This window comes from Scyliorhinus canicula, chromosome 7 (assembly GCF_902713615.1).
Source record: "Scyliorhinus canicula chromosome 7, sScyCan1.1, whole genome shotgun sequence".
In the NCBI taxonomy this organism is placed as follows: Eukaryota; Metazoa; Chordata; class Chondrichthyes; order Carcharhiniformes; family Scyliorhinidae; genus Scyliorhinus; species Scyliorhinus canicula.
Genome location: NC_052152.1, coordinates 110,932,478 through 110,950,343, shown reverse-complemented (window position 1 = coordinate 110,950,343; position 17,866 = coordinate 110,932,478). Strand labels below are relative to the sequence as shown.

Sequence of the window (17,866 nt, the reverse complement as noted above, 5' to 3'; positions counted from 1 at the left end):
CTATTTACAAATCACTGGATAACGAATGCAACAATAAAGGATATAGGAAAAAAAACCATTTCAGAGAGTCCACATGTGTACAGAGTTCATAAGTTCAGTTTCTGAGATGGGCGACGCACTCTGGTTGACTGCCTCAAGGGTGGGGCAATGGCTGGTGCCTCAGGAGCCGGGAGGGCTACAGCACGGTCAGGAGCAGGCAGAGTGACTGGAAGCGCCACACAGTCCATGGCGGGATCAGTAGAAGAGCTGGTCAGAGGTTCCCGTGACGATCCTGGAACCAGGCGAAGAGCACGCCTGTTGCGGCGTCGAATGGATCCATCCGGTAAGCGGACCAGGAAGGAGCGGGGGGCCACCTGCCTTAGAACGACAGCAGGCGCAGACCAGCCACCATCCGGGAGGTGGATGCGAACCTTGTCGCGTGGATGGATATCGGGAAGGTCAGCAGCCAGTGAGTCGTAGGAAGTTTTCTGCTGCAGTTGAGACATGTGCATGCGGTGGAGCACGGGGACATAATCGAGGTTGGGAGCGAGAATTGATGGCACCGTCGTTCTGAGGGTGCGGTTCATTAACAGCTGAGCAGGCGACAGGCCGGTGTAGAGAGGGGCGGAGCGATGGGCCAGCAGAGCAAGATGGAAATCTGAGCCGGCGTTGGTGGCCTTGCTGAGGAGCCGCTTAACGATGTGGACCCCATTTTCCGCCTTCCCATTGGATTGGGGGTACAGAGGACTGGACGTAACGTGCTCGAAGTTATAGTGTCGGGCGAAGCCGGCCCATTCCTGGCTCGCGAAACAGGGGCCATTGTCTGACATGACCGTCAGCGGAATGCCATGTCGGGCAAATGTCTCCTTACAAGCCCTGGTCACAGCCGAGGATGTGAGATCGTGCAGCCTGATGACCTCGGGGTAACTGGAGAAGTAGTTGATGATGATGACGTAGTCCCTGCCCAATGCATGGAACAAGTCGATGCCCACTTTGGTCCAAGGCGATGTAACGAGCTCATGGGGCATCAGTGTCTTCCATGGTTGGGCGGGCTGAAAACGCTGGCAGGTAGAGCAGTTGAGCACCACATTGGTGACGTCATCATTGATGCCCGGCCAGTAGACAGCTTCTCTGGCCCTGTGGCAACACTTCTCGATTCCTAAATGGCCTTCCTGGAGTTGCTCCAACACCAGCTGGCGCATGCTTTGTGGGACGACAATTCGATCCAATTTCAGGAGCACCCCGTCGACAACCGCCTGGTCATCGCGGACGTTGTAAAATTACGGGCATTGGCCCTTGAGCCACCCGTCAGACATCAGGCGCATCATTCGCTGCAGAAGTGGATCAGCCGCTGTCTTGTGGCGAATTTGCATCAGTCGTGCATCCGTAGCTGGCAAATGGGATGCTGCAAACCGAACGTGAGCAGCTATTTGGCAAATGAAGCCGTCATGATCACACGGAGTTGTGATCGACCTTGAGAGGGCATCGGCAACGGCAAGGTCTTTGCCAGGAGTGTAGATCAGTTGAAAGCCGTACCTGTGCAGCTTGAGTAGGATACGCTTGAGGCGATTCGTCATGTCATTCAAGTCCTTTTTGATAATATTTACAAGGGGGCAGTGGTCAGTTTCAACCGTGAACTGCGGAAGTCCATAGACGTAGTCGTGGAACTTCACGACTCCAGTGAGAAGGCTGAGACACTCTTTCTCGATTTGCGCATAACGCTGCTCTGTGGGAGTCATCGCCCGCGACACATACGCAAGGGGGGCCCATGACGAGGCCTCATCTCGTTGCAGGAGCACGGCACCAATCCCCGACTGACTGGCATCAGTAGAGATTTTGGTCTCTTTGGTCAGGTCGAAAAAAGCCAACACTGGGGCCGTGGAAAGCTTGGCCTTCAGCTCCTGCCATTCACGCTCGTGAGCAGGGAGCCATCGGAAATCTGTGGTTTTGCGAATCAGGTCTCTGAGGGCCGTGGTGTGTGAGGTGAGATTCGGGATGAACTTCCCAAGGAAATTCACCATACCCAGGAACCGAAGGACCGCTTTCTTATCCTCGGGCGTCTTCATGGACGTGATTGCTGCAATCTTGTCCTCGTCCGGACGCACCCCCTGGTGGGAGATGTGATCCCCAGAAACTTGATACTCGACTGGCCGAAGGAGCATTTGGCCCTATTGAGGCGGAGGCCGTATTCGTGGATGCGCCTGAAAACACGCTGAAGGCGGGCAATGTGTTCCTGCGGAGTGGTTGACCAGATAATAATGTCATCGACATATACCCGGATGCCGTCAATCCCCTCCATCATCTGCTCCATGATCCGGTGGAAAACTTCGGACACAGAGATGATGCCGAATGGCATCCGGTTGTAGCAGAACCTGCCAAAGGGTATGTTGAATGTTCACAGCTTCCTGCTTGACTCATCTAGTTGGATCTGCCAGAAACCCTTCGAGGCATCCAGTTTTGAGAATAGTTTGCGTGGGCCATCTCAGACGTGAGCTCCTTACGTTTCGGAATCGGGTAGTGCTCCCGCATGATATTCTGATTCAGATGTTTAGGATCAATACAGATCCGCAGATCGTCGGACGGCTTCTTGATGCAGACCATGGAGCTTACCCAGTCTGTGGGTTCCGTGATCCTAGAAATGACTCCTTGGTCCTGGAGGTCCTGGAGCTGTTGCTTGAGGCGGTCCTTGAGGGGCGCTGGGACTCTGCGAGGTGCGTGAACGACAGGCGCGGCGTTGGGCTTGAGTAAGATTTTGTACGTGTAGGGGAGCGTGCCCATGCCTTCGAAAACATCATGGTATTGCTGGATGATGGAGTCGAGTTGCGCCCTGAAGTCTGTGTCAGAGGATGCAGACACATCGCTTGAAGAGAGAGTGTACTCTCTGCACTAAGTGGAGCAGCTTGCATGCCTGTGCACCAAGCAAGGAGGCTTTTGAGGCAGCAACAATCTCGAACGGGAGAACGACTGTGTGAGCACGATGTGTCGCCTCAAGGCGGCAGGAGCCGCTGGCGGCGATGGCATTGCCATTGTAGTCCAGCAATTTACACTCAGATGGCAGGACAGCTAGCTGTACGCAGAGCTTGTAAAAATCAGACGACGCAATGAGATTAGCAGAAGCGCCAGTGTCCAGGCGGAACCTGACAGGGGACCGGTTGACCGTAAGGGTGGCACACCACTCATCATCCTGGCTGATGCTGTAGACGTGGACGGGTTCAGTGCCATGCTTGGGGACATCCTGTTCGTAGTAATAACGCCGATTTGGAACGGGACCTGTGGGTCATTGCAGGCACAGTCAGAATCAAGGTCTAGAGTAGGTTAATTGATGGCAGGCTGGATAGCCCTGACGTCTCTGTGGGGCTGGGTGGACCTTCGAAAAACAGCAGGCATGGAAGATCTGCACATTGCAGCGTAGTGGCCTCGTTTGCCACACTGCAGGCAGCGTCAGGACTTCGCGGGACATTGTTGCTTTAAGTGGGCGGAGCCGCAGTTGCCGCACGCTGGAGTGTCGGGACGTTTGACGCGCCACCGTGCATGCGCGGGGCGATCCAGCATAGCATGCACCTGCGCGAAGTGTTCCATGGCGTCAGCACGCTCGCTGCGTGCAAGCGCGGGACTCCGTGAAAAGTGCACAAAATGGCCACCATCGTTCAGATCCAGAGCCTGAAAAGATTTAATCATTTGGACCCGTTCTGCCTCATAAGGGGCTTGCCGCGCCGTTTCAGCAGCCTGGATGCAGGAGTAGCGCATGGAGGCATGTTCATGAAGTACACAGGTCTCAATGGCCATGGAGAGAGTGAGCTGCTTTACTTTTAGTAGCTGCTGGCGCAGGGGATCAGATTGAACACCAAAAACAATCTGGTCACAGAGCATGGAGTCAGAGGTGGACCAGAGTTGCAGGACTGCGCAAGGACGCGGAGGTGGGTAATGAAGGACTGGAAAGACTCGTCCTTACCCTGAATTCGCTGCTGAAACATGTATCTCTTGAAGCTCTCGTTGACCTCGACCGCGCAGTGGCTGTCAAACTTCAGAATTATGGTCTTGAACTTCGATTTGTCCTCCCCCTCATCGAAGGTGAGCGAGTTGTAAATGTGCAGAGCGTGGTCACCGGCTGTGAAGAGGAAGAGAGCAATCTTCCGTGCGTCCGAGGCAGCTTCCAGGTCCCTGGCTTCAAGGTACAGCTGGAAGCACTTTTTCCAGTTCGAGCCCAGATTCCCTGCAATACGGAGAGGCGGCGGTGGGCGAACGGAGTCCATTCTGTAGGATGGCGCGAGACTGGTGGAAGGCAGATCACTGAAAGGTAGGTCTCAGAAGTGCGAGCATCCCTCAACTCCTGGTATTATGAAGTGTTGGCTAGTGTGGACTTGAGAGATGAACAGACACTTCCAACACTGATGAAGGTTCAACTCAATTTTATTAACTACTTCTAACTAACACGATGACTGTGGGTCTAAATTATGCTAACTTAAACTAGAGACCTAAGCCTTGTCCGAACCAGTTGATTCTCTCAGCACGTGTTGCGAGTCTGTGCTGGGCTGGATGAGTTCTTGTTACACTCAGAGGCAGCACCCAGAATGAGCGGGAATCGTGGTGCCCTCTGCCTTTACAGCGTGTGTATTCTAACTGGTGATTGGCTGCGGTGTTTGTACATGTTGATTGGTCCCTGTGTGTGTCCATCAGTGTGTGTCTGCACCATGATATACTGGTGTATATTATGACGTCTAGCTCTACAATGCTGTTCACTCCAGTCTCCTCTCCTCTATTCCACTCTCTCCCTCAAGGCCCAAGAATCAGTGCCTTTTATAGTACTGTCCCTTGCTCCATCTAGTGTTTAATTGTAACGTGACATTAACTCTTCACATGCTGTACATTTCTAAAATGTGACAGTCTACTTTCACAATTTTCAAGTGAAGAAGAAGGTACTGAGGTGGGCGAAACAGAAGCGGGAGGTGGAGTGGGGCAGCAATGGTATAAGTATATACCAGGACTTGACAACGGAGCTGGCAAGGAGACAGGTGTCCTTTGGTTGAGCCAAGGCAGTCGAGCCAAACGCAACATACGGTTTGGTGTGGTCTACCTGGTGATGCACAATGGCAGGGACTATTACTTTAAGACAGCAGCGGAGGCATTTGTGAAAGCAGAGGCCTGGGACTGGACTGAATTTGGACTTTGACGGTTCTTGACTGGGTTTTTCCTCATGTTCTTTCCTTTTATTGGTGTTATTGTTAACTGTTTTGTGTAATAGGGTTTTGGGCCAGAGTGGTTTTGGATTTATGGTTCTTTGGGTTTTGGGGTCTGTTAGGACATAGGTTGTTCGGAGTTTGGAGAGTGGGGGGCTTTGGAGTTGATGTGTTTTTTTTGATGTGGGGGAGGATGCTCTGCCAGGGGCCGCCAAATATAATGCTGGCTAGTGAACATGAGCGAGGTGGGAGGCGGGGCGGTCGTTGGAAACTATGGGCAGATTTTGATGGGCCTGGAAGGTCTGAACTTTGGGGGGATGGGGACGATACTGGGTGAAGTGTATTCAAGAGGAAGTTGTAGAGGGGTTTCTAGGAAGTGTGGGGGGGGGGAAGGGGTGGGAGGTGACTAGGTCTGGGGCTGGGTCTCGTCAGCAAGGTGGGGCCTTGGAGGATGCCGATGGCGAGCAGGAAAGGTGGGAGTGGTTAGAGACCCCTAGTTAGAGTTGTGATGTGGAACTTGCAAGGGTTGGGATGGTCACGCACTTAAAAGGGTCAGAAAACGAACATGGTGCTGTTACAAAAGACCTATCCCGGGATAAAGGATCAGATGAGGCTAAGGAAAGACTAGTGAGGTAGCTGTTCCATTCAGGCTTCGACAGCAGGGCTGGGGTGTGGCGATACTGTGGGTAAATGGGTGAGGTTCCAAATGGAGAAGGTGGTGGCGGACCAGGGGGACAGATATGTGATAGTGACTATGGTGTTGGAAGGGAGTGGTGTTGGTTAGCGTATGTGCCCCAAATTGGGATGATGCTGGGTTTGTGAGAAAATGCTCGTGGCCATACTGGACTTGGATACTCACCAGTTAATATTGGAGCGGGGAAATTGGAATATGGTGTGCCACCCGAAGGTCCCGGCCGCACTCTCCAGTCCCATGCGGGGGCGGGGGGGGGGGGGGGGGGGGGCCAAGGTGTTGGCTGGGTTCATGAAGGAGATTTGAAGGGTGGTTCCATGAAGGTTTTTGGCATCCACGGGATAGGGAATATTCATTCTTTTCAAGGTGTATTCAAGGATTGATTCTTTTGCGGTAGGGAAAGTGCTGCTAGCGGGTGTAAAGAAGGCAGGGTATTCGGTGATCGTGATATTGGACCAAGCTCCGCACTTGGTGGATGTGGTCTTCAAGAAGGATCCGGGCCAGAGGCCAACTTGGAGGCTAGATGTAGGTTTGTTGGCGGACCAGAATTTCGGCATTAGGATGAGGAAGGTGATTGAGGAGTATGTGGAGTTTAACCGAAAGAGGGAGGTTTAGCTGTCGGTGGTTTGGGAGGCGTGGAAGACAGTAATGAGAGGTGAGGTCATTTAATTCAAGGCAAATGTGGATAGGGAAGTGTGGGAGGAGCAGCAACGTCTGATATAGGAAAGTTTGGAGACTGATGGAAGATATGGGGAGGACGTGAAGCCACAGCTTTTGGTGAGGAGGAAGGAGTTTCAGGCAAAGTTTGATCTCTATCCACGACGAGCAAGGAGTTGTTTATGAGTATGGTGAGAAGGCCAATAAGTTGCTGGTGGGCCAGCTCCATTGGCAGGCAGCAGCGAGAGAGATTGTGCAGATAAGAGATGGAGCGGGTGAGTTGGTGGTGGCGCCGGAGCAGGTGAACAAGGTGTTTGAAGACTTTTTTAGGAGCTTGTGTAAGTCAGAGGTGCTGGAGGATGATTCAGAGATAAGGGAATTTCTGGAGCGACTGGAGAGTTTGGAGGTAAGAGAGAAGGAGAGGTTTGGAGGAACATTGGGTGTTGAGGAAGTGCAGGCACCGATAGGGAAGATGCAGTCGGGTAAGGCACCTGGGCCGGTTGGGTTGGCGTCACTGATGGTAGAAATATTTGAGGATGGGGACGGCACGATGGTGCAGTAGTTAGCACGGCTGCCTACAGCGCTGAGGACCCGAGTTTGACCCCGGCCCTGGGTCACCGTCTGTATGGGGTTTGCACATTCTCCCCATGTCTGTGTGGGTTTCACCCTCACAACCCGAAGATGTGCAGGATCGGTGGATTGGCCACACTAAATTGCCCCTGAATTGGAAAAATTAGGGTACTTAAATTTTAAAATAAAGAAAAAAATATATATTTAAGGGACACGGTGCTCAAGGGAGGATTGCTGGAGACGATGAGGCAGACATCCATTTCAGTATTACTCAAAAAGAAGAAAGATTTGGTGGCATGTAGGTCATACAGATCCATTTCTCTACTGAACATGGATGCTAAGATACTGATGAAGGTGTTGACAGTAACGCTGGAGGACTCCCTTCCGAAGGCAGTGGGGGAGGATCAGACAAGGTTCGTCAAGGGCAGGCAGTGGCTAATGAACATGCAGCGGCTGCTGAATGCTTTCTCCAGTCGATGGAAGAGAGGTGGAGGTGGAGGTGGTCTGTCTCAGTACACAGACGATCTGCTGTTGTACATTTCGGACACGGGCTCAGTGAGGGGATAATGGGATGCTAAGGAAATTTGTGACATTTTTGGGGTACAAATTAAATTTAGGGAAGAATGAGTATTTTGTGATGTCTTCTCCAGGTGCAGGGGTGGGAGCGGGAGGGTTGCTATTCCAGGTAGTGACAACTCATTTTAGGTATTTGAGGTGCAGGTGGCACAGGACTGGGCACAACTTTGTAAGCTAAATTTCACAAGCTGGTTGGAAAGTGAAGGAGGACTTGGCCAGTTGGGACAACTGGTCATTGGCAGGTTGGGTGCAGGCAGTAAAAAAATAAACATTTTGCCATGGTTTCTGTTTCTGTTCCAGTGTCTTCTGGTCTTTCTGGCAAAGTCATTCTTTCGAGGGCTGGATCGGCTGGTCTTATTGTTTGCGTGGGCAGGGAAGGTAAATTGATAAGGAAGGCGGTGCTCTAAAGGGGACAGCAGTCAGAGGGCTTGGCCCTTCTGAACCAGTTACACTATAACTGGGCAGCGAATGAGGAAAAGGAATGGGGCTGGAGTAAGGAGACGGAGGCTTTGTGGAGGGGGGCTCTTGAAAGAGGTCGCTGGCAATGGCACTTCTACTGTTAGCCTCGAGGAAGTATTCAGTTAATCCTATAGTGGTAACAATGCTGAAGGTTTTGGGTCAATTCCGACAGCAGTTCAAGTTGAGGGCAGGTTCGAGGGTGATGCCGTTAAATCATGGGTTTGAGCCAGGGAGGATGGATGGGAGTTTCCGGGGATGGGAGGAAAAAGGGGTAAAAGAGGTTAAGGATTAGTTTCTGGAGGGGCAGTCCGCAAGCGTGGAGGAGTTGGGGGTGAAATATGGGCCCCAGCGGGAGAAGGGCTTCAGGTAAATGCAGGTCCGGAATTTTGCAAGAAAAGTCTTCCCGAATGTTCCGGTGGCACTGTCCTCCTCATTGTTGGAGGAGGTGCTGTTGGTGGGTGGGGGCTAGAGAGTGAGATCATTTCAGCAATCTACAGCAGGAGGACAAGGAGTCCATGGAAGGGATTACAGCCAAGTGGGAGGAAGAGTTGAGGTCGGGCTGGAAGAAGGATTATGGTGCAAAGTGCTGCGAAGGGTCAATGCCTTGACTTAAGTGTGCGAGGCTAGGGTTGATTCAGTTAAAAGTAGCACACTTAAAAGACAAGGGTGAGCTGTTTGAGGGGGTGGAAGATAGTTGAGAGTGGTGTGGGAAGACCCAGCCAATCATGTCCATATGTTCTGGTCCTGCTTGGGGAATCATTTTACACCACAATGTAAGAGGTTCTGCATGTGGACTTGGAGCAGGGTTCCCTGGAAGCCATATGCGGGGTGTCAGGCCTGCCAGAGCTGCAGCCAGGTATGGGGGAAAGACGTTTTAGCCTTTGCCTTGTTGATTGCTCGTAGGAGTGTTCGGGTTGAGGTCAACTTCGCCCTCCAGTGCCTCGACGTGGCTGGGGGATCTAATGGAGTTCCTGTCTTTGGAGAAGGTGAAATTTGCTCTGAGAGGGGCAGAGGAGGGGTTCCACTAGAGATGGGGTTTGTTCATTTTACATTTTGGGGACCTGGTGTCAAGGCATAGGGTGTGCTTTGTTGGAGGAGGGGGGTGTGGTATATTGATGTAAAAATGTTAAAATGTTGAAAATTTCAATAAAAATATTTTTCAGAAATAGGCAAACTCTTTGCAGGCAAAGATCAGGAAAAGGTTTGAATTTGTGGTTAGCATAATTGTGGAGACAAATGCTTCATTGGCAGCTTGAGCCATCTGGACATGGGTGTCCCTTAAACTCCTAGCAAGTAGACTTCTTCAGTTATCCACACCTTTCTTCAGCAGCCTCAAATTGTTTTGACCAATACGTTGCTTGCGTGTGCTGTCAGCAAGTCCGTCAGCAGCCACCTCCTCCCCCCAAACAGTGCCAGCCAGAGAACTAATTTTAGATGAAGCGTTTACACAGTACACCCCTCTTGCTTACCCAAGCCTAGTTCATAATAAATGTTGGCATTCAATCCTCCACCTGCGGCACACAAAGAGAATGCATTCAATGCTGGACAGATTAACTGTTGAGGACTTCATAATGGAAAGAGTATAGGTACGTGTCTTCCAGTAAGTGTGTCTTCCAGCAGGCCCAGTTGTTTTCTGAGCAGAGTCCATTAATCTGACCCATGCAAGAAGGTTGTGATGACAATTGTGCTATGTAACTAAACAGGTGGAGGTGTTTAGTGAATAGTTGCCAGACCTGCTTACATCACAGGTAGAAATCAGATTTGCATCAATAGATTGAGAATAAGACAACTGAGGCTGTCTCTCACCAATAGTACAGAGCCTTCAAGGTGTAGTTCAGTGTCAGAGTCAGGAGATTAGAGCTTCAGAGAGTCTTTGACATTGATTCAGAACCCCATGAAGTGGTTCAAGCCACAGACAAGGAAACATCCCACTGATTACCATTTACTGCTCCCCCACCCACCTCCTATGACTGATGAAGCAGAGCAAGCATAGAGGTAAGCATGGCACAAAATGAAGTCTGGGTGGAGGACTTCAATGTTCATTACTAAAAGTGGCTCAGTCACACCAGTACTTACACTGGCAGAGTCCCAGGGCCATTTCTGCCAGACTAAGCTATGGAAGGTGCCAACATAAAAGGAAAATAACCTACTTGGATCTTGTCCTCAAATGTACTGATTGCAGATGCATCTGACCATGACATTATTGAGTACCAATCAGTCCTTAAGTAGACACAGTACCATGTTCACACAGACTGAGGCACTTAATTGTGTTGAGATTGTTGTTTTGCAGCATGTAGCTACTGCACAATACATAACCCTAATGTTATGATGGCATAGTGGTTAGCACTGCTGCCTCACAGCACCGAATACCCGAGTTTGATCCTTCAAATATGGGGGGTTATGACGGCATAGTGGTTAGCACTGCTGCCTCACGGCACCAAATACCCAGGTTCGATCCTTCAAATATGGGGGGTTATGAAGGCATAGTGGTTAGCACTGCTGCCTCACAGCACCAAATACCCGAGTTTGATCCTACAAATATAAGGGGTTATGATGGCATAGTGGTTAGCACTGCTGCCTCACAGCACCGAATACCCGGGTTCGATCCTAGCCCCATTCACTGTCCATAAGGAGTTTGCTCATTCTCCAGTGTCTGCGTGGGTCTCACCACCACAACCCCAAAGATGAACAGGGTAGGTGGATTGGCCACGCTAAATTGCCCCTATTGGAAAACAAAATTGGGTACTCCAAGTTAAAAAAAAAGGTACAAATATAACAATGTCGGGGTTTAATGTTATTAACAGGAAACATTAAACCCATTTCTCTCCACAAATGTCGGATATGAATGTTTCCAAAATTGTTCATTTCAGATTTACACAAGCAAAATACCACAAAGGTTGGATTGGATTTGCTCTACACTGGTGCACAACTAAAGTGGTTTGGGGATTTTGTGCAGACAGTGGAGAATGTGCAAACTCCACATGGACAGCGAGCCAGGATCGAACCCGGGTCCTCGGCACCACATTCAAGATTCAAGTATGATTACACTTGTCAAATGCCTTGCACAAAATTGTTTGTTCAAACTGATCTTCCAGCACTAGATAGCTGACTGGAGCAGAAAGCAAGACAATAACAGTTCTAGACTTTATACAGCAATCCTTCCCACTAAATGCTTCAATTTCATGTTTTACTCAGGTGGAAATCTTCAACCATGGGCATTACGGTAGCACAGTGGTTAGCACAGTTGCTTCACAGCCCCAGGGACCCAGGTTTAATTCCTGGCTTGGGTCACTGCAGAGTCTGCACGTTCTCCCAGGGTCCACGTGGGTTTCCTCAGGGTGCTCCAGTTTCGTCCCACAGTCCAAAGATGTGCAGGTTAGGTGGATTGGCCCAGATAAATTGCCCTTGGTGTCCAAAAAACAAAAAAAGGTTTGGTGAGGTTACACGGATAGGGGTGGAGGTTTGGGTTTAAGTGGGGTGCTCTTTCCAAAGGCCGGTGCAGACTCGAGGGCCGAATGGCCTCCTTCTGCACTGTAAATTCTATGATCTATGAACTATGACAATTGTGGAGGCAGATTTGCGCAGATTACATTGTTCATGAAATTAAGTGGGGTTAAATTTAGCCGGACAGATTAGCATCCCAATCATGCTTAACTAAAAATTATTCCAAATAAATCTTTTGCAATATTTGATGCTTTCTACCAGAAGAGTGTTTCTGCCATGAACTCAATCCTAGCAGTAGCATGCAAAGATTTCAGACCAATTGCCGGAGGATTAGTTTGGGAGCATTTGAACATCTCAGTGATAGCATCTATTATCACAGAGTGAACGAGATTTATTTCTACTAATGGGTTAGTGAGGTTAGTGTCATATCCATTGATATCCCTCCCTCAGGTCAGGTTTGTAGGAATTGTCACCATCGTGAACAAATGTCTGATACAAACATGTCAAAATAGTCTTATTTTATTGTACCACTCATATACAGGAAGAACACACAGAAATTGATTTTTGTAAATACAAGTGCTCATCTGAGGATTATACACACAAAATAGTCGTGCCCAAAATCAAGTCACTTCAAGCACAGACAGAAATACCAGGGTCTCAATGTATCAGAGATGTTCACAAAGGACAATAAACTGCAATTTTTAAAATTGCATTTTATTTTCAGCTTAAAGAGCAACATTAATCTTGGGGTAGGAGAATATTCAATGTAAAATTTCCCTTCCCCCATAACTCCCTACCAACTAGAACTAAAAAAAAAGAAAAATCAATACATCTCAGTACGAGATGCAAGCAGCAAGAAGCAAATCCCCATCAAGATTTCCTCTTCCTGATGATTCAAAGTGGCACACAAGAATATGTCCCACTGGCCTCCAAGGATTATAAAATCGGCCACGTACAATGTGCAACTCTGGGCAGCTATCTAACCACATTAGGAAGGGCTCCTTCCCATTCTATAAATCCAGGCATTTCTAAAAAGAATGCTATGTCCAGGCCCAATTTTTAGTGATCCGTTCTTCATTCTAAGAGCAGCAGAAAGCTCATTCGGAAACATGGATTTGTACCTGGAATTTAACTGATTTGTTTGGCTGAGGATTGTACCAAGTGCATTTACCTCTCTGTCCTAACCCCTGGTTCTAGGTTCTATGTATTATTCCAAATTTTCAGTAGAATATCCCCTCTTCCATTTCTTCTCCCCACTCCCCCCCCCAAAGACAGTTGCAATGGAGCAATAACCCCTTGATGCGACCTGGTGTCTGCCTGGCTCAGCACTACTGTATGGCACATTTATCCCAGTATCATGGGAACTATATTATTTAGCCCCACCAAAATATTGTTCTGAATATTTTTCTCACCAAGACCAAAGAGCTCTCACAGTTTGCTCTTCAGTTTTTGATTGCAAGTGTATGGATTGAGGTCTTAATTCCAAGTGCCATTTTATCACTAGTTCTCCAGTTCCCCTCCCCAAAAAGTGCATAAAAACAAAGAATAAAATACATTATCTTTATGGCACTGTAGATGCACATGACAACACGGCGAAAGCAACATAATACAGACAAAATATTGTGCAATGAAAATTTAAAAAATAATGACACTTCATCAGCCAAAGTATTTCATATTGCTGCCACATTAGGTCTCCTAGCTCAATTACTTAAGATTCTATATTTGTTCATCAATACACAGACAACTGCAGTTAGTGATTTTCCCCAATTCTTGAATGCGGATCCCAGTGCAGGAAAGCCATGAAGCAAAAAAAAAAAAGTTTATTATGGGCTTCCACTTTACACTGCAAACAGCATCCAGGAATTGCAATCCTTACTCACTAGAATAGCAGCCAGCTAGGAACAGACCAGATCACATCCAAGACTATCTTTTATGGCAAGGATACCCAATGTGGAAGTTGTTGCACATTGAGCCAAAATACTTCCTATCAAGACATTAAGGGCTGCTGTGTGCAAGGTAATAGTTTTTATGAAAGTTGAATTTTCTGATAATATAACACACTGACTTGGCTGAAATGATGGTTGGATTCAGAATCTGTTATGGAGGCAACCTGGCGGTATTTTACACCAAAAATAGAAAGCAGACAAAATAGGAAACTCTGCTTATTGGTGGTATTTACCTCGTGCATCTACTTTTGCCCTTCCCTCAGATACCAGATGTGCCAGCATGTCCATGCTTCTGGATTGAATCATGGGAAGATCGGTTTCCAAAAAAATGGTTATTTTTACATTTTAAAAGGAATTGTTGCAAAATCAGGTCATACTTTGAAGTCATGCACGTAATGCGACCCAAGTCTTTAAGGAAAATGTATATCATTTGAGAAATGTAATGAAGCTCAGTCCAATCATTGCATTGATATTATTGGGTAAAACCAAGTTATGAATGGCAGGGGATAAATCTATGTAGAGCAGAGATAAAGTAAAGTAAAGGCAACATCAGTTTATTTTCCCAAACTGAACAGTGTGTGGCAGAGAGGCCATCCTAATGGACTTTGGTAAAGATTAAATAAGGGTAATTGAGCCAGTAACAGATGGAAGTATGGGGGCGAGCCAAAATGGCAAAACATTTTTGCACGAGGTACTGCTATACCAAACCAGTCAGTCAATAAAATCCCTTGAAATCATGCTGTGGAAATATTAGTTTACAAACATTCAATTAATATTATCAAATAAAATTCCTCTATTCTGCCTTTTTAAATGAGGAACCAATCCATTTTAGACTGATCACCATCCTCCTTAAAATGGTGGATAAAGCAATTTCATAAATATTTGTAGTTACAATTTGCAAAACAAAATTTCAAGGATACTTTGATTAAAAACACACTGTCCTGCTTGGGAGTGACAAGGTTTTTGCATTGAAATTTTCCCAGAGTAACATTCTCTTTAAAAAGAACCCCCACCTTCCAATGGAAGTTGGTTGGTGAACTTTATTTTGGTAAAACTGTTGCCCTTTAACTGCAAGAAATACAGGCCTAAAATGCTTCAGTCAGGCCCGTGCAGTTGTTAAATTCAATAGCTTGGATTTGCACATCTGCAAAAAAAATTTTAAAATGGACAATGAGAACACCTGGCCTTACAAAATGCAATTTGTTGCATTTTATAACATTTACATACTGGGTTTCCTTAAAATACATTTAAATGTCTTAAAAAGTTTGATTTATAGTTTTCCCACATAAACAAGAGTGAAAGAATCCTTTACACATTTACAAGTGCAGGATTTGAAACTACGGTTCTTTCACACACAATATTTCTATAGCCTAGACAAGAAATGAACAATGGCAATTTTATCAAGTTGAATGTAAACAGGACAAACAAAACTCAGTTCGCTAGTGTTTCATTTGAAGCACCATAGATCAGTTTCAGGGGCAGGGAAGGGGTGAAAGACTACATTTCAACTTTCATAAAAATTAAAGAAAATAAATTATGCTTGGAGAAAATACTTTACATCTCAATTACAGAAACTGGAGCAACAACTGAGCAATGGAGAGATTTTATGTAAATAATATTAATCTCTTTTAATCTCAGTACAGAGTAATCCAAGTGCTCTAATAATGCCAATGATGTTAATGTTAACTGGTGTCAGAGGATCACGCTCAGCTCCCAACTCCGACATGGGCCTCCATACCGGGGAGAAGAGAAAACGAAGGCAGCAGGGAGAAGGTCCGACCATGTTAGCACCATGGCAACATTTTAGCATCCAATAAATTTAAGGTCATCTGGAGCAGTAATAATTGGCTCAGATATTTTACTTCTATTTAAATTATATAAATATTTTTTGTTGGGAAGTAGGACAATGATGGCTTTACAACTTAGCAATTTTTTTTTGTTTTGTAATTTTCACCTGTTCCTCCCCAAAAAATTACTTCTTCCAAAAAGGAAGGCCAAATACCTAAACTGGAATTTGAATAAATACATTTGCTTCACACCACTGCATAAAATACTTTCCTAACATTACAATATCCAAAATCATTTTTTTAAATTTTTTATAAATGAAGGTTCTAAAGCTTCTACATAAAGTAAAAAAATAAAACCTTACCTTAAACCCTAACGTACAAAAACAAAGTCAGAAGGGGAAATTCCTTAGACTTCTGGAGATCGTCATGGTTCATGCTAATTTAATCTAATTTTCTTTTTCAGTTGGAAAGATAACCTTCCTCTAGTATCAAAAACTAAATAATTGTAATGTAGGGAATGGTTATGCCATGGTAACACTGAAGCTACAGTATCCGAGAAGCTTTTGCATTTATTGCTAGACATTTCAAAACAAACTATTGACGTTCCAGACGTCATGACTTTGTTCTACATCTTTTTTTAAAAGCAGAAGCTGGCATCATATTCGTGCTTTATAAAACTTAATCTACTCATTCCGAGATAATTTTCACCCAGATACCCGGCAAGTTGGTTAGTCTGTCGGCTGCTGGAAAGCCAGGAGTAGTTCCTTCCGTGCTTGAATTCGCGCACACTTTGGACACTGTTCAGTTTTGAAGCACTCTTTATGAAAGCACGCTTTGCATACTAGTGTTCGGAATGGAAAAAAGAAGGTTAGTTCATCTGTCAAATAAAAAGTATAAATATTTCCCAGGAATATGTTAATAATTAAAATGGGGGGGGGGGGGGGGACTGGGGAAGAGAAGATGGACTCCAATCAAGAAAGATGTTCTTCCTGGAATGTGCAAAGCTGGATTTGCAGGAGCCTTTCAAAAAGAAAAAGATGTGTTCTTTCATGAAATGTGGGCATCACGGGCAAGACCAGCATGTGTTGCCCATGCCTAATTACAATGAGTGGCTTGCTCTCCATCAATCAGGGTCGCCATCAATCAGGGTTTTTTAAAAAACAACAAACTGATGTTTCATGGTAACTACTACAGAGGCCAACTTTACATTCTAAATTTAATCAAATTTAAGTTCAGTGTGCTGCAAAAGGAGAGATGCAAGTCCTTGCCCCCCCCCTCTCCAAAAAAAAAGAAAGAAAAGAAATACTAGCCTGGGGGCGTGTTACTAGCCCAGTGACATTACCACTGAACCATCTCCCCAATAGGTGACCAAAAAACGTAAAAGGATTAGTTAAGAATAGGCTTGAGAGTGAGTCGGAATGTTTTGGGAGAAATGCCATCGGCAGTTAAATTGAAAGCTGTTATTTATCAGTTTAAAGGGTTAATAAGAATAATGGACAATGTAGTAGTGGCAAAAATTTTAACCCGCTAACTCTAATGTTGATCTTTTCTCAGCTGTTTCTTCATCTTCTGCTGCATGGTGGGTTAGGTGGATTGGCCATGTAATATTGCCTATTAGTGTCCAAAGATTGGATGCTGTTACTGGGCCTGTATAATGTGGTCTGTATAATATGGTCTTTAAAAGGGTCAGTGCAGACTCGATGGGCCGAAATAGCCACCTTCTGCACTGTACGGATTCTATGCTGTTTCTGGTAGAGTTTAATGCACAGTAGAGTGGATGAGCCGGTGGTCTGTCCAGCAGTCATCTGCACTGCTCATCGCTTTAGTGATGAGCATCCTTTTGGGCTTGGGATCAGATGATGACAAAGTCAATCATGTGCCAATGCTTTGATCATGGATTTTTCCAGGAAGTCTCAAATTGTCTTTTTGGCAGAACAGTGTGTTAGCAATGACAAGCTGGTGTTTTGTACATTTGAACATTGAACATACTGTGCAGAAGGAGGCCATTCAGCCCATCAAATCTGCACCACTTAAGCCCTCACTTCCACCCTATCCCCGTAACCCAATAACCATTTTGGACACTAAGGGCAATTTAGTATGGCCAATCCACCTAACCTGCAAGTCTTTGGACTGTGGGAGGAAACCAGAGCACCCAAAGGAAAGCCACACAGACACAGGGAGAACGTGCAGACTCCGCACAGTGACCCAGCAGGGAATTGAACCTGGGACCCTGGCGCTGCGAAGCCACAGTGCTAACCACTATGCTACCATGCTGCCGGTGATTGTTGGAGCAGGAGAACCCTTTTGGGAGTCCTTTCCAACTCTGGCTTTGAAGTCCATAAGGAGGATGGTCACATTTTCCTTGTCAGAGAGTATGATGCCCAGGGTAGAGTAGAAGCCTTTTTTGGATACACCATTGGCATCAAGGGTTGGGCATAGGCACACCCAACCACCACTTCCTGGTTCTTGGCAGGCTGTAGATGGAGGGCCAGGCACTCGTCAACTAACCCTGTTCGCATCAAAAAGTATACATGCTCGTAGACATCCAAACAATGTCTTCTCCAAAATGTCCATTCTAAT

The 17,866-nt window shown here is 46.5% G+C and overlaps 1 protein-coding gene across 6 annotated transcripts in view; it reads right to left on the bottom strand.

Annotated features, from left to right (window-relative positions):
- Positions 1 to 12,056: 12,056 nt before the first annotated feature.
- rubcnl (rubicon like autophagy enhancer) overlaps positions 12,057 to 17,866 on the bottom strand; it is a 143,442-nt gene continuing 137,632 nt past the window's right edge. For all 6 annotated transcript variants that reach the window (XM_038802655.1, XM_038802659.1, XM_038802656.1 and 3 more), the window contains one exon: positions 12,057 to 16,127. In XM_038802655.1, the coding sequence (XP_038658583.1) occupies positions 16,015 to 16,127 (113 nt within the window). In that variant the 3' untranslated portion in view covers positions 12,057 to 16,014. The remainder of the gene's footprint in view (positions 16,128 to 17,866) is intronic.